This window comes from Ascaphus truei, chromosome 2 (genome assembly GCF_040206685.1).
Source record: "Ascaphus truei isolate aAscTru1 chromosome 2, aAscTru1.hap1, whole genome shotgun sequence".
Lineage (NCBI taxonomy): Eukaryota > Metazoa > Chordata > Amphibia > Anura > Ascaphidae > Ascaphus > Ascaphus truei.
This window is the reverse complement of record NC_134484.1, coordinates 480371906-480394721: the sequence shown is the minus strand read 5'-3', so window position 1 is coordinate 480394721 and position 22816 is coordinate 480371906. Positions and strand designations below refer to the sequence as shown.

The following is a 22816-nucleotide window of genomic DNA, read 5'->3' as shown; positions in this document are numbered from 1 at the left end:
AAGATAGTTATGGAGGGAGCAGATTGGATGTGGTGGGGGAGCTTCTTCCAGTGGAGGGGGGCGAGTAAGGCAAATTATCGGAATCAAGAGTGGGCTTGGGTGGGAGTGAGGGTTGTGGCTGGGAGCTAAGGGGACGGGAATGTGTGTAGTGAGAGTTGAGTGCTGCAAGATAAGAGGGGGGGAGACCAAGGAGCTATTTGTAGACAAGAGTGAGGAATTTGAAGAGGGTACGTTGATGGATGGGTAGACAGTGAAGTTGGAAGAGGACAAGGGTGATGTGGGCAGAGCGGGAGAGATTGAGAAGAGTAGAAGGGGAGACCCAGGAGAAGGGAGTTACAGTGGTCGAGACGGTAAAGATGAGGGAGTTGATGAAAAGCTGGGCTAGTAGAGGGAAATGAGTGGACACATTTTTCTTATGTTATATAGGTGGTAGCGACAGGTGGTAGTGATAGAGGTGATGTGTTGAGTGAAGAGCAGGGAAGAGTCAAAGGTGACTCCTATGTTGGGGGGCAGAAAGGGGGAGGAGATGGAAGGGATTGGGGTGGATGGGAGGGAGGAGGAAAGTAGTGAACTTCAGTCTTAGACTTTAATTTGTAGGAAGTGGAAGGACATCCAGGTGGAAAAGACAGGTAGAGATATGGGTGGAAAGTTTGGTTGAGAATTGTGGTAACGAGAAGTAGATTTGGATGTCATCTCCGAAAAAATGGATGTTGAATCCATGGCAGGAGATGGGAATAGTGTACATGGAAGAGGAGAGGACCAAGGATGGAGCATTTGGGCACAACCACTTGGAGGCTGGAGGGCAGAGAGGATGAATTGTTTAAGTTGACGGAGTAGTGGTGGGAGAGTTGGATGAAGCCATGAAAGGGTGATTTCACTGATACAAAGGTTTGTGAGGGTGGCGATGAGAGGGAGATGACAAAGGTGTCAAAGGCTGAAGAGAGGTCGAGGAGGATGAGTTTGGAGTGGTGACCATGGGAGAGAAAGTTCGGGGTGGGGAGGAGGGCAGTTTCAGTAGAGTGTGAGGGACAGAAGTCAGACTGGACAATGGCAAGAAGGGAATGGGTGCAGATGAAGGTGGAGATTTGGTTGTGCACGATGCGCTCAGAGTTTGGAGAAGTATGGACGGAGTGAGAGGGAGAAAGTTGGAGGGGAGGGCAGGGTTGAGAGATGTTTTTTCTTGAGTAAAGAGATGACCACAACAGTTTTGAAGAAGTCTGGGTATTATCCGTGGATAGGGAGAGGTTGAACAAAGAGTGATAGGGGAGGGAGGAGGAAGTGTGAAATGGGATCAGAAGGGTATGTGGTGAGATATGAGCATTTGATGATTGAGAGGAGATCATCGTCAGAAGTTGGGCGAAAGGAGCGGGTAGGGGTGGTGCATGGATGGGGGGAGGAGTGGTGAAGGAAGCACGGATGTTGTTAATTTTTTGTGAGAAGTATGATGCAAACTTCGTGGCGGGAAGGGGGCTTAAGCGAGATTATTTAGGATGGAGAACAGTTAGTGTGGATGAGGTTATAGTGAGGTGATAAGGGTGTAATAGTATATTTGTTTTTGTTATTTGAGAGTGGTTGTGTATTGGTGAAGGATGGATTGGAAGGTGGTAAGTGAGGATGGGGAACGGAAAGATTTCCATGAACTCTCGGCTGTGCGAAGGGAAAGATTTTTTGAGTTGGCAGGTGAGCCAGGGTTGAGGTGGCTTTGTGGTTGGATGCACAGCGTGGAGTGGTGCAATTGAGTCAAGGGAAGAGGATAATGCAGAGTTGAGGGTGGATAGGGCAGGGTTCAGTGGGAGAGAGGAAAGTGATGAGGGGGAGGAGGTAAGAGAGGATGGATCAATGGATTTGAAGTTTCTGCAAAGGATTGAATTGGGTGAGGAGGGTAGAGGAGCAGGGAGAGTGATGCAAAGGATAGTGGAGAGGAGGTGATTGGCAGGTGGGACAAGGAATGTGGAGGGGGATCTTGTCATGAGGATAAGGTAGACGGGTCTCCGTGTATGTGGGTGGGGTCAGATTCAGTGAGAGCGTCAAAATGAAAGGATGAAGGCCGAGCCAGAGGTGGGGTTGTTGAGGTGAAGGTTAAAGTGACCGAGGATGATGAGGAGGGGGGTTGATGGAGGAAGAGAGGAAATAGTCAAACTCATTGAAAAGTAGTGTGGGTGAGTCAGTGGGACGGTAAATTACGATAATGGTGATTGGTAGGGGGAAAGAGAGAGCAGGCATGGAATTGGAAGGATGGAGGGGAAGGAAGGAGGGTTGGGCGCAGGTGTCCAGGATGAGGAGACATGGGGACCAACTCCTCCAGTGCCGGTGTGACGTGAAGTATGATTGCGTAGATGTGAGGGCAGCACGGGTGGCAGTGCTTTTGGAGGTGATCCATGTTTCAGGAGAGGATACTTGGTGAGGGACTGATGATTTGTGAGGTAAAGATGAACAGTGGTAGTTCAGCAAGGGTTATGGGTAATTGTGGGGATAGTGAATGGAGGTGTCTGTTAGTGATTGGGTAGTCTGTAGGGGCAAAGGGTACAGTTAATGGGGAAATAATTTGTAATTGGGACAGTCATTTGTTAGCATTTGCGACAGTAGTCAATTTTGAGAGAACTGGGAAGGGAACAATCAGCTTGGGAAGCAATGGGGAGGGGAACAATTAATTAGCAATCACTGGGGAAGGGAACAATAAAATTAGGAAGCAAAGGGGTAGGGGACAATCTATTAGGAATAATTGGGGGAGACGACAATGGATTTTTTAGTACTGAGAACACGAAGGGAGGGGGAGACGGGACGACGACGATATAGAGTGGAACCACTGGGGAAGGGAGCAATCCTATAGATATTACAACAAGAATTAGGTAAATGTTGAAGCACATGGAAAGTGAACAATGAAAGCAAGGCACTGGGGGAGGGAACAATGTGTTTTGAGCATTGGGCGGGGGAGCAAGAAAAATATATAGGTGACGCAGGAGAGGAAGGAGGGGAGTATAGTTATATATTATTTCGTTAACAATAGTTATAGTTAATAACAATAAGCAAGAATATCTGATAATTGGTCAGAATAAGTGGTAACTGGTACAAGAGTCAATTGGCAGTTGGTAATATTGCTTAGGTAGGGGGAGATATTGATGGGGGGTGAGAGGAGGAGTCCTAGTAGTTCTGGTGGTTTTCGTTGGGGCGAGGCACTTTTGTTTGCATTTGGTCCAGGTGCTGGCACTTTTGTTTGCATTTGGTCCAGGTGCTGGCACTTTTGTTTGCATTTGGTCCAGGTGCTGGCACTTTTGTTTGCATTTGGTCCAGGTGCTGGCACTTTTGTTTGCATTTGGTCCAGGTGCTGGCACTTTTGTTTGCATTTGGTCCAGGTGCTGGCACTTTTGTTTGCATTTGGTCCAGGTGCTGGCACTTTTGTTTGCATTTGGTCCAGGTGCTGGCACTTTTGTTTGCATTTGGTCCAGGTGCTGGCACTTTTGTTTGCATTTGGTCCAGGTGCTGGCACTTTTGTTTGCATTTGGTCCAGGTGCTGGCACTTTTGTTTGCATTTGGTCCAGGTGCTGGCACTTTTGTTTGCATTTGGTCCAGGTGCTGGCACTTTTGTTTGCATTTGGTCCAGGTGCTGACACTTTTGTTTGCATTTGGTCCAGGTGCTGGCACTTTTGTTTGCATTTGGTCCAGGTGCTGGCACCTTTGTTTGCATTTGGTCCAGGTGCTGGCACTTTTGTTTGCATTTGGTCCAGGTGCTGGCACTTTTGTTTGCATTTGGTCCAGGTGCTGGCACTTTTGTTTGCATTTGGTCCAGGTGCTGGCACTTGTTTGCATTTGGTTCAGGTGCTGGCACTTTTGTTTGCATTTGGTCCAGGTGCTGGCACTTTTGTTTGCATTTGGTCCAGGTGCTGGCACTTTTGTTTGCATTTGGTCCAGGTGCTGGCACGTTTGTTTGCATTTGGTCCAGGTGCTGGCACTTGTTTGCATTTGGTCCAGGTGCTGGCACTTTTGTTTGCATTTGGTCCAGGTGCTGGCACCTTTGTTTGCATTTGGTCCAGGTGCTGGCACTTTTGTTTGCATTTGGTCCAGGTGCTGGCACTTTTGTTTGCATTTGGTCCAGGTGCTGACACTTTTGTTTGCATTTGGTCCAGGTGCTGACACTTTTGTTTGCATTTGGTCCAGGTGCTGACACTTTTGTTTGCATTTGGTCCAGGTGCTGGCACTTTTGTTTGCATTTGGTCCAGGTGCTGACACTTTTGTTTGCATTTGGTCCAGGTGCTGACACTTTTGTTTGCATTTGGTCCAGGTGCTGGCACTTTTGTTTGCATTTGGTCCAGGTGCTGGCACCTTTGTTTGCATTTGGTCCAGGTGCTGGCACTTTTGCTTGTACTACGATATCTCAGTGGTAGAATGAAACCTGCTGCTTCTGTTGTACGGATGACGTTGGGCTCCTCAGACGTCGGGCAGGCAGACGCACGTGGAGATAGTTGAGTAATTGATAGCAGGGAGCAGGTCACAGAGGACGGATGACAGAAGTTTGAAATGGCAGAGATATTTGATTTATAATGTTAGTCGCAATTAATCAAAATTTAAAATTTGTATTATATGTTAATCCCTTCCCCCTGGGACACTTAACCCTTTATCCTCTTCCCACCCTGTGCATTTAATCCCTTCCCCTCTCTCTCTTGAACCCCCCCCGGGACTTAACCGCTTCCCCTCTCATCATCCCCTCCCCCGCTGGGGCACTCAATTCTATCCCCTCTCTCCTCCTCTGGGGTACTCAATCCCTCTCTCCCTGGTACACTTAACCCCATTCCCCCCTCCCCACCTGGGGCACTTAACCCCTCCATCCTCTGTCTGGTACCCTTAACCCCCCCTCTGCCAGCTGTGACTCACCCCCCCCCTTCCCCAGGGGAACATAACCTCTTCCCCCCTGGAACTAAACTCCCCCCATCCTCCCTCTGGGACCCTAAACCCCTTCTCCAACCTCCTTGTGGGACTTTTAACCCTTCCATCCCCACCCTCTCTCTGAGACGCGTACGCCCTCCATCCTCACTGTGGCGATGAAAGGGTTAAGCAGGCCATTAATAAAGGCATTATACCCGGCTGATTAACCCTAAATCGCGTTGGGAGTGAAGGGGTTAAATGTATGTGCATCACCCCGATGTGTTTTCCCCTACACCACCTTTCTTGTCCCCATTTTGCAGTCTATTCCCTGACTGGTAATAAGAATGAATACAAACTGTGCCATTAGCTTTTCAGACACAAGATGGCATTGTGAACGCTGAACCAAGTGCTGATTGAAGATGCATGGCTGTGTATGGGAGGGCCGCTTTGAAGTATAGGTATCCATTTCTAAGCACTTGACCTAGCAACTGCAAGATTAATTGAATAAGTGGCTTGCGGTTTAAACTGAAGTGGATTATGGCAAAATGTATCTCTTGCCTTGTTAGCATCTTAACTTGAAAGGGGGAAAATATATTGACGTGGGAACTAGGTTAACTACGGACCTCACATCATAGCCCTTTCAATTAAGTACGCTAACTTGTGAACGGAGTGGGCTAGCACTCTAATTTTTGGAGTGCAGCTCTGAATAAAGAAACCATGCACCTACATATAAAGTTTATTCCAGTGGCACAAGCAGAACATACTTTATTAATAAAATGTATTTACTGTTGGTTTTAAATGGACAGGCAGGAAAGGTTTTTTCTGTAAGCCCGGGAAAAATCCTTTAGCATGCAAATCTGCTACGGGTGAACGAGCTGAGGGTATTTTCCTCTCCGTACTTCAAAGAGCCCCTACTAAGTGGGAGACTCTGAGTCTAGTGAAGTCCGGAGTTGAAAAGCCTGAGAGATACAAAGTGTGAAAATGGCCGGGATGTTGCTGAATGCCAGATACCGGTACTCAGCATTGGCCATTCACACTTTGTGACCAAACCCCAGACTGAGAGTCGCCAGGTAAGGGGTGGACCCCCGGTATGTTAAACCGCCTAGTTGTCAGGCTGACACATGCGCTTTGCAAAACGGAAAGCCCTTTTTGCCCGTTCTTCAAACTCCGGGCAAATCGCGGATTGGTGGGTTAAATGTTCCCCCGGAGTGGATTGGGCACACATGTTTGGGATAGGACTGTAAACCCTAGAAACCTGCCCGCCGAGCTATCCCCTGAGTGATTCATGATTTCTTCAAGCGTGGTTCAAGATCCCGTCCAAGTACAGCGGCAGCAGTTCCAAAACGCAAGGAGTTAAAACATCGTAACCAAAGAACTACTCCTACTTCAGGAATTCGTTTGCGCTGGGGATCTCGGAATGAACCCCAACGAACCAGAACTAACTTTAAACATTTGGCAGCAATATCGGGCAGGCAAGTTGCGCCCTATCCAAAAAAGATTGTAACCCAGAGACTTTGTTTCTACATCTTTCGTTCAAAGGACAATTTATTTTGTTCCCCCATCCCAGTAAGTGATTAAGTGTATTCTGAGGTTGTCGTGTGTTTGTCTATAAAGGAAATAAATGACAATTTATTTTGCCCGCCTTGTTATGCTCAATTGAGAATCCCAAAAATATAAAAATGTTGATAAGTTCTGGTCCACCGTGACAGGCTTATATTAACTGGTGGCAGCGTGTGGGATACTGATTGAGACTATGCTATAGTCTCCTGTGGGATTCTGTAGTATAGTGGGGGACCTCGTGGCTTGCGAGCTCCCCAGACAAGTGGCAACTTACACACACTTCTAAAGAGCACGAAATATTTCACTGTCCCCTTTGCCCATACCCCGATAGCAGCATGAGTAACTGCGCAAGGAGGTTCCGATCCTGGGAACGGGCACAGATCGTGGAGAGATGTGCAGGATATGGACTACCGACAGACGGTCGGTCCAAAGGGCAGCTGGAGGAAGCCTTGGAGCTTTATGAGGCTAGGATGGCCCCACCATGGGGGCCTGGCCCCATAGCTGCTGTGGCAGCGGACGCTAGTCAGCCCGAAGTGCAGGAGGTCCCTTCAGCTGCGGGACATTGCCACCCGGTACCCTGAGGTGGTTGCGCTTGCCACTATTGATGCTAGGGCAGTAGCAAAAGCATTGCTGACTATTTTTTACTAGGGTAGGTTTCCCTAGTGAGGTCCTAACCGATCAGGGGTCACAATTCATGAGTGAATTGCTCCAGTGTTTCTGGGATGCGTGCGGGGTGAAGCACCAGCGCACGACCCATTACCACCCCCAAACCAACGAATTATGTGAGAGATTCAATGGGACCCTGAAGCAGATGCTTAAGACCTTTATACAGGCAGAGGGGAGACTGGGAGATCCACCTGCAGCACTTGCTGTTTGCATACCGAGAGGTACTGCAAGAATCCACAGGCTTTTCTCTCTTTGAGCTGCTATATGGTCGCAGGGTACAGGGACCTATGGACCTATTCCATGAGGGATGGGAAGGGGAGAGTACCTGTCACATACGACCCCCTGCTAGCACGTGACCTGCATACGGGACAAGGGTTAATACCGACGCTCGCAAGCGTACCCACTCTTCACCCACTCAGGGGTCCCTCAAATGGGTTGTATCTCTCCTCACGCCGTCCCAATATACCACCGCCACGAACAGCACACAAGTGAGCACGTGACTTTAGATATGCAACCAGGGTTAATACACAAAGGCTTCTCTAGCAACCCCCCTTTCTCCTCTGCAAGGAACCAGCGAGTTAGCATTAACCCCCTACTCAATTGCACATCATAACCATCCACTGCCACCACCTGAGGTTGTGCAGATATGATAAAAGATCTTAGACTAAAATATCCGCCAAGGCCTCAGGTCCCTGTTTATTATAGGAAAAACTATGCACTCTAACACACAATCAGTTGTAGTAACATGTGCCTGAATTTAGCAAGTTATTCTCTCCAGCGTGCACAAAGTTCATTCAGAGCCCAAAGCATTACTTATTAAATGGTTTAATATATATAAAAATACAGTGCTTGAATTACAGAAAAGGTATTACAAAATAAACATACAATTACAATATAAGGCAGAGCAGCTTCTTAAAATAAAAGGGGTAAAACAGAAAATCCTATACAGTACATTACCACATGCTATGGATTTTTCCCAGAGAGGCACTGGTTCAGAAGATGAGGTCTGCTATGCTTTCCAAGCATGCCCCTGGACAGATCTGACTTGAAACAATCTCCCCCAGACTTAGATACAATACTTTCTTATGATGGTGCCTTAAGCCCACCCCTTTCTACAGAATACGTTGAAGCTGCTCTTCTTTGATTAAAACAATTGACACCTTGAGTGGGCTATCCAGGATGGACCCCCGCCCCAAGTAAGTTCCTTTGAAATTCAGTGCAGACAAACAGTCCTGACCAGTTTCAAACCCAGCATTTGGTATTTTGTACACAAGTGTAGCTCATTAACCCCTCAAGCACCAAAGGGATTAAAAATACCCAATATCTCATGACATTATCATGACAGTACCAATACTGATGCTTCTGTGCTTCAGTATGTGGTAGATCTCAGAGACCGGCTAGAGATGCACATGGGGCTGGCACAGGACAACTTTAGGGCTGCTCAGACCAAGCAAAAGACTTGGTATGATCAGAATGCCCGTAGTAGAGAATTCATCCCAGGACAGCGAGTACTTGTTCTCAAACCCACTCGGGAGAACAAATTAATGGCTGCCTGCTAAGTGGGATACTCTGAGTCTAGTGAAGTCCGGAGTTGAAAAGCCTCAGAGATACAAAGTGTGAAAATGGCCGGGATGTTGCTGAATGCCAGATACTCAGCATGGGCCATTCACACTTTGTGACCAAACCCCAGACTGAGAGTCGCCAGTGGACCCCCGATATGGTAAACCGCCTAGGTGTCAGGCTGACACATGCACTTTGCAAACCGGCAAGCCCTTTTTGCCTGTTCTGCAAACTCCGGGCAAATCGGGAATTGGTGGGTTAAATGTTCCCACAGAGTGGATTGGGCACGCATGTTAGGGATAGGAGTGTAAACCCTATAAACCTGCCCGCCGAGTTATCCCCTGTGTGATTCATGAATTCTTCAAGCGTGGTTCAAGATCCCGTCCAAGTACAGCAGCAGCGGTTCCTGAACGCAAGGGGTTAAAACATCTTAACCAAGGAACTACCCCTACTTCAGGAATTCGTTAGCGCTGGGGATCTCGGGAACGCACCCCAACGAACCAGAACAAACTTTTTACATTTGGCAGCAATATCGGGCAGGCAAGTTGCAACCTATCCAGAAGGATTGTAAGCCAGAGACTTTGTTTCTTCATCTTTCGTTCAAAGTACAATTTATTTTGTTTTCCCATCCCAGTAAGTGATTATTAAGTGTATTCTGAGGTTGTCGTGTGTTTGTCTATAAAGGAAATAAATGACAATTTATTTTGCCCGCCTTGGTATGCTCTATCGAGAATCCCAAAAATATAAAAGTGTTGATAAGTACTGGTCCACCGTGACACCCACCACCCTGGGACTCAACACATTCTTTTGGGACTCAACCCCCCTCCCCCCTTCCATATCTACACTTCATCCTTTCTCACCTACACTGCTTCCATCACGTTAGCATCCCATCACTCTCACCCCTAGATACGCCGTCCATCTAAAAATACATTTAATTTATAAAATGTTAATGAAATGAAAAACATTTTTTTGACAAGTATTAAGAAAATGTGTTATCAAAAGAAAACACATTTTCTTATGCATTTTCGAATAATCTGTTTTAATGCATTTTTCAACATTTTATAAAGGAAATATAAAAAAAATTCCACACAACACCATCTTAAACATGCCATTTTTTTAAATATGCCTGTAAGAGATGTGTGCAGAGGTACATATAATGGAGACTCTTTTATGGTGAAATGATACCTTGGCTTTGAGCCTGTTCCTTTATCCAGACAAAACATACAAAATCAACAAAACAACAAACCCCTATCCCTGTGTAAGGGCTAACTTACTTCCCTAGACCCTATCTGCAGGACTGGAGGGATATTCCCTTTACCAGCCTCACCCCAAAGTCTCAGGAGTTACCTTAAGCAGGTGGCCCTCCATGTCAGTCTCTGGCAGGTTCCTGGGTCCTCTGTGTCCAGGAAATATAGGTGTCTGGGTGTCTTGATCTCAGCACACCATTCTGCTCGAGACAGTGTCTGTTTGCAGGCTTCTTTGCTTTCCTGTGTCAGCCCAAATGTGAGCTAAGGAATCCCTCTCCTGTTTCTCACGTCGCCAACTGTAGAGACTGCGAAACGCGTAGAGTTGTGGTTCGGCTTGTACAGCCAGAGTCCCCCTCTCCTAATCTTTATTGGTTATTTCTTAAGGACAGTTTGGGTTAAAGGTATATAAATAATATAACCCACACGACTGACAATCCGTTTCCCATCCAGAGGCTTTTAAAAAACTCTTCTTTCCTGTTTGAGGATGCACCATGTGTTTTTTTGGTGCACCTGTCTTCTCCAACTCCTTTTGGGGTTAATAATCATTGGTTTGAAAGCTCGTACTAAATGCAGTATATTTGTCCAATAAAACAGATCATTGCAATTCTGTTTTCTCTCTTACACAGGCACAGCTGTCATCCAATTAAGATTAAGGAACCTCCGGTCAGCACCTCCAGAGCAGCACTGCGCACTGCCAGCACCTCCAAAGCAGCACTGCCCACTGCCAGCACCTCCAGAGCAGCACTGCCCCCTGCCAGCACCTCCAGAGCAGCACTGCCCACTGCCAGCACCTCCAGAGCAGCACTGCCCACTCCCAGCATGGATCCACGCTTGTTAAGTGAGTAACTGAGATATTTTGGTGTCTTTGAAATCTGCAAGGAAGGAATATCTGATTTATTTTGCAGTTGTATTGTATTGTATGTCTTTATTTATATAGCGCCATTAATGTACATAGCGCTTCACAGTAGTAATACATGTGGTAATCAAATAAATAACAGATAATATAAATAACAGGTCATGGGAATAAGTGCTTTAGACATAAAAGTAACAGTTATGCGAGTCAAACACCCAAACTAATCTTGTTTTCTTATAGAAGCACCAGCAGGTAAGAAGATAATACATCTTCAACTCCAAGTCATTTTCTGCCAGAAGGGCTAATAATTCATTTCTTTACAAGAGGTATTATATTATTCCAATATCAGAGGAGGTGAAATCACAAGAAGCGCCCCCACTCCCAGCTTTACATGATGGATTTTCCTGTTCTTATTGCCAGGTTTCCCAGTGGTTGTGCTGGAAAGGTTAAAGATTAAGTCAGAGAAAGAAGAGGCAGACACTGAGGAACATCTGACCACAATAAAGGAAGAAATAGATGCATTTCCTGTTTGTGGTAAGTACGCTTACATCCTCACTTGTCTTTATTCAGTATGTTTAAAAATGGACTGAAATGTCTGCAATATTTTGGGAAATGTTAGAAATCCGTTTATTTTATTCAAATGTATGAATGAGAACTTATATCAAGACCATTAAATGAGTATGTTTTGAGGTTTGCATATGTAAGCTAAAAGAGATGAATTCCAGTGAAGGTTTAATGCATAACAGATGCTGGAGGCTGGCTTAGGTATAGGGTTTCAAGGCCTAGTCTGAAGTCGGACATGGCTAAAGTTCTTTGTGCGTTAGGAACCCACAAGGAGAAAGGGGCCAGAGTTAGTGATCAATAAATACAGTTGTAATCTAATCACTCCCTCTCTCTCTCCAAGATCTCTCTTCACAATACCACTCTGCATGTAACATCAGCAGCATGTGAGAGACAAGGGTTTCTTTATTCTATCATCACTATCTGAGAAATCACATTATTATCATTGATTGAATTTCTATCTGTAAGTAACACTGTAAGAATAAAACTATAATGCTGTCTGCTGAACAACAATCTTGTGAAGTATTGGAATCTTTCTGAACAAGGAATAAAGTGACATTACTCTAACAGGAAATAATATTAAAGCATGCATAAAATTATAAGGTACCTGTTCTAATGAAAAAAATGATTTGTCTAAGGTTATATTGAGAATATTATTTTAATTTGAACATTGGTAGCTTCAAAATGTTTTCAGCACTCAGGGGTAAAAGCTCCCTCAGCACTCAAAGGATTTATAACAAAGTAAAATCAATCACTTCACTCCTCCCCTTAGGAATTAGTATAGAATATTAGTATAGAGTATACTGATATCACGTGAAGAACCCCCACTCCCAGCTTTACATGATGGATTTCCCTTTTCTTGTTGCCAGGTTTTCCAGTGGTTGTGCCAGAGAGGTTAAAGATTAAGTCGGAGAAAGAAGAACCGGACACTGAGGAACATGTGACCCCAATAAAGAGTGAAACTGTTCCATTTCCTGTCTCTGGTGAGTCCTTTTTCACCTTTGTCTGCACAAAGGGGTGTTATCTTGTTACAAGGAGCATGGTCACATTTAGCGAATATTCATGGTTCATTGCCTCTCGTAGGAAGTCCCCAGGCCTGCTGGGTGTTCTGGGACAATGCCACTGCTGCAATGGAAATGAGTAAAACCTGGAATGGTCCTTCTCACGGAGGTTATAAAGCAGTGTTTGTGGTGTAATTCTTTTGCCAGGACCCGGTGTCCCGGTTCCAACTGGTGTGCTTTGGTATCTTTAGGTACCGGTTGGACATCTTTCACCTGTGCATGGAGAGACTGAATATTTTTCATTAGTCCTTGACAATAGTTAAGAATGCATTCATCTGACATAACCAAGTCTTTAGACACAAAAATCCAAGTGGGGTAGAGACCCTCAATTGGACAAGAAACCCAAGATTGCACTCTATGAGAATAAAACACTTAGTGGGAGTGAACAATATATCCCAGGCTTATAGCCAAAGTGCTATACGACGCAAAACAAAAAAGAATTTAATAAATACATGAGGGAACAATATCAGGGAGTGTGGGGTATGAATAAGGGTGTATTTAAAAATACGGTAGATGGTGACCAGAATAGAGAGTGTTCTCTCTCACTCATCAGGTATAGTTCACATATAGGGGAGGCCACTGCTAAAGCTTATAGGGCATATCCCTGCAGCGAATACCTGGTAGTGGGCAATGAGGTATAGTGAGCCAAAGTCCTGACAAGGTATATGGTAGAAAATTCTCCCAGCAGAAGGGGATACTAAACACAAAATAACACTTAAAGTGTAAAGGAATGTATCCCTGGTTCATCTGAATCGCTTGAAAACATGTAGCATATGCAAAATGGTGTAACATATATCAATGGGTAAGTGTATCTAAACACTAAAGTGAAACAGAGGATTGGTATTTCAACATATATATATATACATGTATACCCATAATCCCCTGAATAAAGTTGTCTCCCATACATCAGACTGCATACAAAAGTAATTTCAAACTGTGTATATACAAATCATGTCAGGCTATGGCATAAGGCAAGAAGAAAGGGTAAGTAGAGATCAATTTCAAATACTACCCGATCAGCCGAGTTGGTGCTGGTTTACACGATACACCAGAGCTCCTGGCATTGCTGGTCACTGCTACCGACGTCAGAGGAGTGACGTCATTAAAAACCGACGGGCCGTTTCGCGTAGGAAGATACGCTTCATCAGGGCAGGAGTGGTAGAAAGACCACTTCACTGAATCCTTATATACCCATTTTCTTAATGAGAAGCAGGCAAGTCCCTGATAACTCCTTGTGAGCTCCCTATTAAGGGAGTCTCTAATCAACATGATCCTCACTAGGAGGTACGTAACAGTTCAATTTAGTGTTTTGCTGCACTAATTAGAGAATTGCAGGTAGCTGACAATTCAAGCAAAATAGATATGTGGAAAAAACATTTAACAGCACACCCCAAAATAACACTATCATTAGTATATCCAGTATAAATGCTAGATGACCTCAGTATAGGGATATGATGTCACACTTCAGAGTTATCAGTAGTATTGCAAACCATACTAAGATAAAGGCTAAACATGCCTAAGTGTGTTAATCCTATGTCATGGTGTATGTTTGTTTGGCGGAATCAGAAATAAAAAAACACAAATAATTACCATACTAAAAAGTTTGAAATATATGGAGTACCAGGGTATCGAACAGGAGGTAGGGGAATGATAAGACAACGGTGGTAATCGTGTGACCAATTGATGAGAGCCACCCCTCGTAGAGGATAAATACTCTTGATGATAGACCTATGATTTAGATCCCATGTAAATCATAGGGTCCAGCCTCCGAACAATGTAGCCATAGTATGTACTGTAGGAATGTGCACCCTTACATGGAGCCACCTTTAAGAGTCAAAATGGTACCGCTAGAGTATAAGACTCCATTATAAAATATATCCCTGGATCCCATGTAGAGGGCAGTGTATAATCAGGTAAAAACGGGCATACACAGATGGAAATTCATAAATGAATGCTGCACGACCTGAGTGTGTGAGTAATACATCAATAGTGCTTATGTCACTGTCATACTGTCACTGGTATTTCCAACCATACCACAATAAAGGCTAAAAAACCTAAGTGTAGTGTTTCTGTATCGTGGTGTATGTATGTGTAGCACTTGCACAAATGAAAAAAACCACAAAATAACACCATACTAAAAGGCTTAGGGACCGGAGATATATAGAGTAATGGGGGATCGAACAAGGGAAAGGCATGGACAACGGGGATCATGATGTGACTAGCTGATGAAGGCAGCTCCTAATAGGTGCTATACGCTCCTAAAGGTAGGTAGATACTTGGATCCCATATAAATCAACAGGCCTGGCTACCAAACAGGGTCATCGTTTGTATGTGATGTAGGAATGTATACCCTTACATGGAACCACCTCTAATAGTCAAAATGGTACCGCTAGAGTATATGACTCCATTAAAAAAAATATATATATCCCTGGATCCCATATGAGAGTTAGTTCGCACTCAGATGAAAATGAGAGCAAGTTATTAGGACTGTTGGTATCTGAGTCTTATGATGTACAGAGGTAGGGGTTCATAAGAATGGAGTGTATATGAACCCCTCATTGAGGCCATCTGGATACAATGTCTGCAAGGTGTATATCCACCTACATTCCACCTGCATTAAACGTCGGTCCCAGTCCCCCTTCCTTTGATCCCATCTCACGTGTTCAATACCACAAAAAATCACAGACGTCAAATCGCCATCGTGTGCCTCATTGACATGTTTGGCCACTGGTAGATCTTTAAGATTTCTGATAGACCCTATGTGTTCAAGGACCCATGTCTTAAGTTGTCTGTGGGTTTTACCCACATATTTTTTCCCACATTTGCATGTAATCAGGTAAATCACCCCTGTTGTCAGACAATTGATGTAATCTCTAACCTTACCCTATGCACCATGAGAAAATATTTTAATTAGAATAATTAGGAGAGCGATAAGCATTGTGTGTTTCATAACCAAGTCTTTAACTAATAATTCTTTAGACAATCCTGTTGTCATGGGTCTTCCTGTCAGAATCTCACGCGGTGTTAGATTATGCTTCCTAGCTGGAGTACTTCTCATACTAATTAGGGCTTAGGGTGGAGCGTCTGACCATTTAAAACCTGTCTTGGCAGCTATCTATTCAATCTTGGGCCCTTTCTAGTGCACCAGCTGACTAAGGGTGATATGCGTAATGAAACTGATAGGTAACAGCCTGCGGCGCATACCTTTCGCGAGAGTGGATTCAATTACCCCCCCTCCCCTTTTGTTCCTATGGCCACTCGTGGCCTAGGTGAACAAAATAAGGCAAGAAAGAGATGGGGCCGACGTGCATGATCTCCACAAGCCACCTGAAACTAGTGCACAGCCAGAGATTTACCAGGAAGCAATCTCCTCTGCTGAGGAGGCAAGTTCTGATCAAGAGGCTGATCAAGTACTATGAGCACTTCAATATGTGTCTCACCTGTGACCATCAGCTGTTTCGTAGAACATAGATGTTGTTTTGAAGGGCAGCTTCCTTCGCAACAGTAGCGAAGTGTTACATAGTAGATGAGGTTTAAAAAAGACATTCGTCCATAAAGTTCAACCTATGCTAAATTTAGACAACAGATACTTTATCCTATATCTATACTTACTTATTGATCCAGAAGAAGGCAAAAAAAAACAAGTGTTATATCATCCAATAATGTCTCATATGTGGAAAAATTAATTCCTTCCTGACTCCCAAGAATTGGCAATCGGATTACTCCCTGGATCAACATCCTCCCCATGTTTACTTATTTGGTATATCCCTGTATACCTTTCCTTTCTAAAAAGATGTCCAACCTTTTTTTTTTTAACAAATCTATTGTATCTCCCATCTCAGTCTCCATGGGTAATGAATTCCACATTTAACTGCCCTTACGGTAAAGAACCCTTTCCTTTGTTGCTGGTGAAATCTCCTTTCCTCCAACCTTAAGGGATGGCCCCGAGTCCTTTGACTTGCCCGTGAGATGAATAGTTCTTTTGAAAGCTTCTTGTACTGTCCCCAAATATATTTGTATATAGTTATCATATCCCTTCTTAGACGCCTCTTTTCTAATGTAAATAAATCTAATTTAGCTAGCCTCTCATAAGTTAGATTGTCCATCCCCTTTATTAATTTGGTGTCTCTTCTCTGCACTCTCTCTATTTCCATAATGTCTTTTCTAAGGAGTGGTGCTCAAAATTTTACTCCATATTAAAGGTGTGGTCTTACTAATGCTTTGTAAAGGAGCATAATTATGTTTACTTCCCTTCCATCCAAATAAATAAAAATAAATAAATAAAATCCATTGCCCATTTAATGCTGATAATATCTTGTTTGCCTTTGCAGCTATTGCATGACTTTGGGCACTATTGCTAAGCCTGCTGTCTACAAGCACTCCTAAATCCTTCTCCATCAAGGATTCCCCCAATTTATCACTGGATATATTACGTACTCGCTATACAGCTGAACTAATGTAGTGCCCATATAAGGATTATGAAAAACACCTATTGTGCCAAGCTAAACAGAATGAGCTTTTCACCTACGATTCCTACAACAACTGTCTAATCTTGTTACTTGCATATGACCCTGAGAGTAGCTCTACTCGAAAGCTAAACATTGTCCCTATGTCTGCTTCACTATCTCATGCTCCCCAACCACCTCATACATTTCTTACAAACTGGTCAAAACTAATTAACCCTTATGTCACCAGAGTGGTCTTAGTATACCATAATGTGTCTCAGAGACCCCATACCATAATTCAATTCTCAGGCCCAATTTCCACACTGAGTGTGTAAACATATACCCCTAGCTATACCTTCCTGGCCTCAGAATTATAAGTCCTGATAAGAGCAGGCAGTGCTGGGGTTAAACTTCCCTCATTTGGTTCAGCATGTGAGCCTCCTCACTGAGATGATATATTGTTCCAGGTTCAGTCTGGATACCGTTGGATTTTGCTCTGCAACCACTGCTGAGCCTCATAGTGGGGTGTCACAAATGAATCGTAGGCCACCCTAGTGGAAGGGTGCCTCATTCTTTGGCTTCTACAAAGCTCTTCTTTGTCCACTACAGTCTCTGAATAGTCTCTGGTGGGTGTGAAACAAGGACTCATGGGGTCCAGAGGAGGGCTCATTGGAGCCACCGGAGTATGTGTATGCAGCCTGGACCCATTTCCCATAGCTTCTTCTGGAGGTGCCCCTTGATTTCTGTGTGCCCTTTGAGAGGGTCCTTCCATAGGATTCTTGGTGGTTTCTATTACTTATTCCTCTAGCTCGCTGACCAATGGTGTAGCCTCTATTTTGGGGTCGTCATCCCCCACTTGCGGGATAGGCAGGAGAGGATTGTGGTGCCAGACCTTTACCCGGCATTCATATCTTTTATGCGGTAGACCAGGAGGCATGGCATCTGAGACTCCACTTTGTAGATTCCGTCACGCCAACGGTCAGCTAGTTTGTTTGCCGAGGATTCCCAAATTGCGAAGGAGCACAGCGTCTCCAGGACGAATTTCCCAATGACGGACCTTATGGTCATAGTGCCATTTGTTACCAGCGTTCAGATGAGCCGATGCTTTCTCTAATAGTTGGTAGGTGCTCTGCAGACTTTCTTGGAGCCTTTGCATGTACCAAAAGTGCGTCCTGTTGGGTACCCCATCGGTCAATACCTTCAGACGTATGTCTACCGGTAGCCGTGCTTCTCGCCCAAACATTAAGAAGTAGGGAGTTAACCCCCGTAGATTTGTGACGGGTGCAGTTGTAGGCGTGCACCAGGGACTCCATATGTTTACTCCACTCACTCTTCTGAGAACCTTTAGGGTGCCGAGCATGTCCAGGAGGATCCAGTTGAACCTCTCCAGCAGAGCATCTCCCTCTGGATGGTAAGGGGTCGTTCGTGACTTAGTGATATTCAATAGCTTTAGCAATTCCCGGATGAGGTTGCTTTCAAAATCCCTCCCTTTGTCCGAGTGCAAGCGATTGGGTAGCCCATAATGTATGAAGTACCGCTCCCACAATATCTTGGCCACCGTAATGGCCTTCTCGGTCTTTGGTTGAAAAGGCTTGGGCGTAACGGGTGTACTGGTCTGTAATCACTAGTACAGTACGTTGCTCATGCCTCGGGCTTCTGGTTCAATACATAGAAAGTCCATTAATACGAGGTCCAGAGGACCTGAGCTCTTCAGATGAGCCATTGGAGCCGCTCTGGTAGGTAGGGTCTTTAGTTGGATGCACCATGAGCATTGGCGGCAGTGATGTTCCACCAACTCTCTCATCCATGGCCAGAAGAACCAGTCTCGTATTAAACCAAAAGTCTTGTCAACTCCAAGATGCCCATGGTCATCGTGTAGCGATCGCAGGATTGTGTGTTGTAGGTTCCTAGGTAGAACCAGCTGAATTCTGACTGGGTAGTTATGGTATTGAACCACCCGATAGAGTAGATCCTTGTCCTTTTCGAACTTGTCTATTTCCCACATTAGTATTGCGACCGTGTCACTGGGGGCACGTTTCACTAATGAAGGCGTATTTTGCTGGACGGCCTGGCGGATAGCTCCGGCCACTGGATCCCGTATCTGATACTGCACTAGATCTTTCCAGACGATGACCTTGTCTGGGGGGGATATTCATTTTATCTGGATGGCAATAGGCACCCGGGATAGCCCTGGATTGGCATCCCAGAGAGTCTGCGAACCTTAGTTCTGAGAAGGTCACTCTGTCCTCCAAGATGGCTGAGGTCGAGCACAAAGCCCGCATTCCTGATCCAGGGATTTCCTCCCAGGGTCCGTCGTCCGGTGTGGTACTCAGTCTTAGTCTTCTGGACAGATCATAATCTCCTATGTTCAGAGGCCCCGGTTTGTACTTTAACATAAACTTGTAGTTCGAGAGAGCCGCCAGCGATCTGTGGCCGGTGGTGTCCAGTTTGGCGGACGTCAGTATGTATGTCAACGGATTGTTGTCCGTTCGCACTTCGAAGGTGACTCCATACAGGTAGTCGTTGCGTTTGTCCACGATGGCCCATTTGAGGGCGAGGAATTCCATCTTGTGAATGGGATAATTCTATGCGCTGGGGGTCAAGATATGACGGATGTATGCTACTGGCCGGAGACCCACCGGATACTTCTGGTGCAAGACTGCACCTAGACCGTTGAAGCTTGCATACACGTGGAGGATGTATGGCTGTTCGGGATCAGCGCAAGCTAGAACAGGTGCCTCCATTAGGCTTTTCTTTAGGCAGATGAACGCCTTTTCACAGTTGGTTGTCCACTTGTCATCTAGCGGAGGTGGCTTTCTGTCCAGTATCCTCGGGATATATCTTGAGAAGGTTGCTGAGGACCATCGCTTTGCTTGAATATCCCTCCACAAAGCGGCAATAGTATTCACAGAAGCCGAGGAAAGAGCATAGCTCCATGACGTTTTCTGGCCTCTGCCAGTTCACCACGGCTTCCACATTGCCAGGGTCGGTTGCTATTCCATCCGCGGACACTATGTGTCCCACGTAGGTCACTGAGGTGCGGCAGAACCTGCATTTGTCCAGGAACAGCTTCAAGCCTTCTTGGTCCAGGCGGTCCAGCACTTTTAGCAGCCGTTGCTCATGTTCTTCCAGAGTCTTACCGAAGACTATGATATCATCCAGGTAGACTAAGCATTCCCGTGGGTTCATGTCGCTGATCTTCTTCTCCATCAAACGCTGGAAAGTTGCGGGGGCACCACAAATGCCTTGGGGCATGCGGGTGAATTGGTAGAAGCCAAGGGGACATACAAATGCTGTCTTCTCCTGGTTTTCTGCACTCATTAGTACCTGATAGTACCCAGATCTAAGGTCCAGTACATTGAACCACTGGCTTCCCAACAGTGTGTTGCAGATTTCTTCAATCTGTGGAAGAGTGTACTGGTCGGGTACAGTGCGGTTGTTCAGGGTCCGATAGTCCACACATAAGCAAACCAACCCATTTTTATTCAGGACCACCACGATTGGGGACGCGTAGGGGCTACGGGATTCCGTTACTATGCCCGCCATCTCCATCTCGTGTAGGATGTCCCTCACGTCCTCCACATCTTGGGGAGCAATATGTTGGGACCACTCCCGGAATGGTGTGGCGTCGTTCAACCGGATTTGTGCTGGGCGTTTCGACTGCAGCCCACATCTATCTCAGTAATTGAGATTACTTTCTGGCGTTCTTCCAACTTGGCCGTTAGCCGATCCTTCCATTCAGCGGCCAGAGTTGATTCTCCGAAGTCGAATGACAGCCCGGGCTGTCTGCTCTTGCACGGTGGTGACATTCACTTGGATCATCGTCTCGACGGGAGTAACCCAACCGTTGACCCTGCTCGAGGGGCATGATGTAAGAAGAGATATTTTGGATAAACACCTTGGACTTCCCAAGCAGTGAGGACTTCCATTTTCGTACCCCTGGCATAAGATTGTAGCCTTGGTAGGCGTCTTCCTGGGGCGTACTCTCCAGAGAGAAGAGATGATCGGCCTCGTCTCGGCCCGGATAGCAGCATGCTGCATACTGATGTTCACTCCCCCTGGTGGAATCTCGGTCAACCCCTTGGTGTGATTGAACAGGTCACCACATCCTTCCTGGGCTGAGACCTTGCAGCACTCTTCCGTCAGAACTGGACGGATCCGTAGAGAAGACGTGTAGTTCGCCGGCGTCCTGTAGGTAGGCTCGAATTACCGCCCGCACCACATCGGCGTTGGTCCCCAAGATGATTGGGGAGCTTGGATGTTCACGCGGGGCATATCAGAGCCTCCACATCCATTATGTGAGACTTACCGGTGTTCAGCTGTGGTATCTTTATACGTACCTTTATCACGCCCTCGATGGGGTAATCCTCATTGCTGAGTCCCCACAACTTCATCTGGTCCGCCGACTGTAAGGGCAGGTGTTTAAGATGTAGGTCATAGAAGGGGCAGTATATAATGGTCACTTGGGACCCGGTGTCCAGCAAAGCCAATGCGTAGATGCATTCTACCAGGATCCTTATGATCGTGGCCGGTCCCACTTAACTGCAGGCTTCCGGTTGGGGTAAATGACAAGAAAAACAGCGCACAACATACATAGTGAAGTATGTCCAAAAAATAAAATATATTAAAAGGGTAATAAATCTGCGTACATCAGATAAAAATATAACAAGCATTCCATGTACTATGACATGGGTTACCAAGTGCCGTGATTGAACGGGAAAGATTTTGAACACCCTCTGATGGTATCAACCGATGGCTCCTGAAATGTGTAGTTCTCCCTCAGGTAAGTGGCCTCTCACGTAGTGGCACTATTAGTCCTCCTTGGTATAACCATCTCATCGGGTATTCTTCTTTGATGGTAACAGACTCAAGTAGAGGTATTGTTTGTACAGTCCATAATCTATGAGCAGTCAGATGACCCCCCTTATATGCACCAGATATATATACCAGATATAGTGCTGATAGAAATAGCTGATCATATGGCTTGGGACTGAATACAATTTCTACAGGGGTCACATATAGAGGCAAGTAGATAGCCGGGATATAGTAGTAGCAAAAACCTGCTGGGCTCACAGTATACACCACTAGCTGGCAGCAGTTCAGCGCTCTCATCGTCAAGACGCCACAAAGTGGCAAACGAGAACGGGGAAAGCACTTCACACGCAATTAATAGCATAAACTGCTAGAGCTCCAGAGGTTCCAACCTAGGCTTGTGATCCCAGGAACAGAATCAGGACGGTCGGAGAGGTGCCACTCGCTCACCATACCCGATTGGGAATTACTGAGAGGACGTGTCTGATTTTGAAGACCCAGAAAATCTGATTTGACATTGAAGCATTATCTCTCTGAGGGAAGGGGCTCTCACAAGGCCGTGTGAGTTGATTTATATAGTTTCACACATCTCTCTCCCTCCTCCCCTCTATCTCCCCTCCCCCCCCTCTCTCCCTGTCTCACATTCCACATTGTGGGTGCATTACTTTTTATGGTGTTAACAAATTGCCTTTATTATTGTCTTTCTAAATTTCTGAGATTGACAGTCTGCGCTGACCATTATCCCGTTTCCAGATAGGGATACCTGCCAGGTGCTCCAGCACCTGTTACCACCGAAAGGAGAACCGACGGTCCGACGCCGTTGCCCTCAGCGAAGGCGTCCACCTCAATGTGGGGTAGTGTCTGGCTGGAGTATCCCACCGTGATGAGTTTCTAGCTTTGCGGTGGTGGTTCGGTCCCAGACCGCAACTGCTTTGCGGCATTCTGCAGTGTCCCTGACACTAATGATGCTAAGTGGGGCAGTGTCCCTGTCTAAGGGACCTGTCCCTATAGCAGCCACAGGGGAGTCTGGGCCTAGCTGGGGCCTAACAAGGGGTCTCTGGCCTAGTGCAGGAGCCTACTGACACCCTGCACATACACCTCACCTCTATCTGTCCCAGCTCCGACTGTTGTGCTCCTCAGCACGCCAAATGTTGGCTGCCGTGGGCCATGTGTTGTTGCAGCCCTATGGCC

The 22816-nt window shown here is 45.8% G+C and overlaps 1 protein-coding gene across 2 annotated transcripts in view; it reads left to right on the top strand.

Moving 5' to 3' along the window:
* The window catches only part of LOC142488404 (uncharacterized), a 44040-nt gene that overhangs the window by 1092 nt on the left and 20132 nt on the right, over window positions 1-22816 (top strand). For both annotated transcript variants that reach the window (XM_075588894.1, XM_075588893.1), the window contains 3 exons: window positions 10520-10731; window positions 11167-11280; window positions 12177-12290. In XM_075588894.1, coding sequence (XP_075445009.1) covers window positions 10713-10731; window positions 11167-11280; window positions 12177-12290 — 247 coding nt within the window. In that variant the 5' untranslated portion in view covers window positions 10520-10712. The remainder of the gene's footprint in view (window positions 1-10519; window positions 10732-11166; window positions 11281-12176; window positions 12291-22816) is intronic.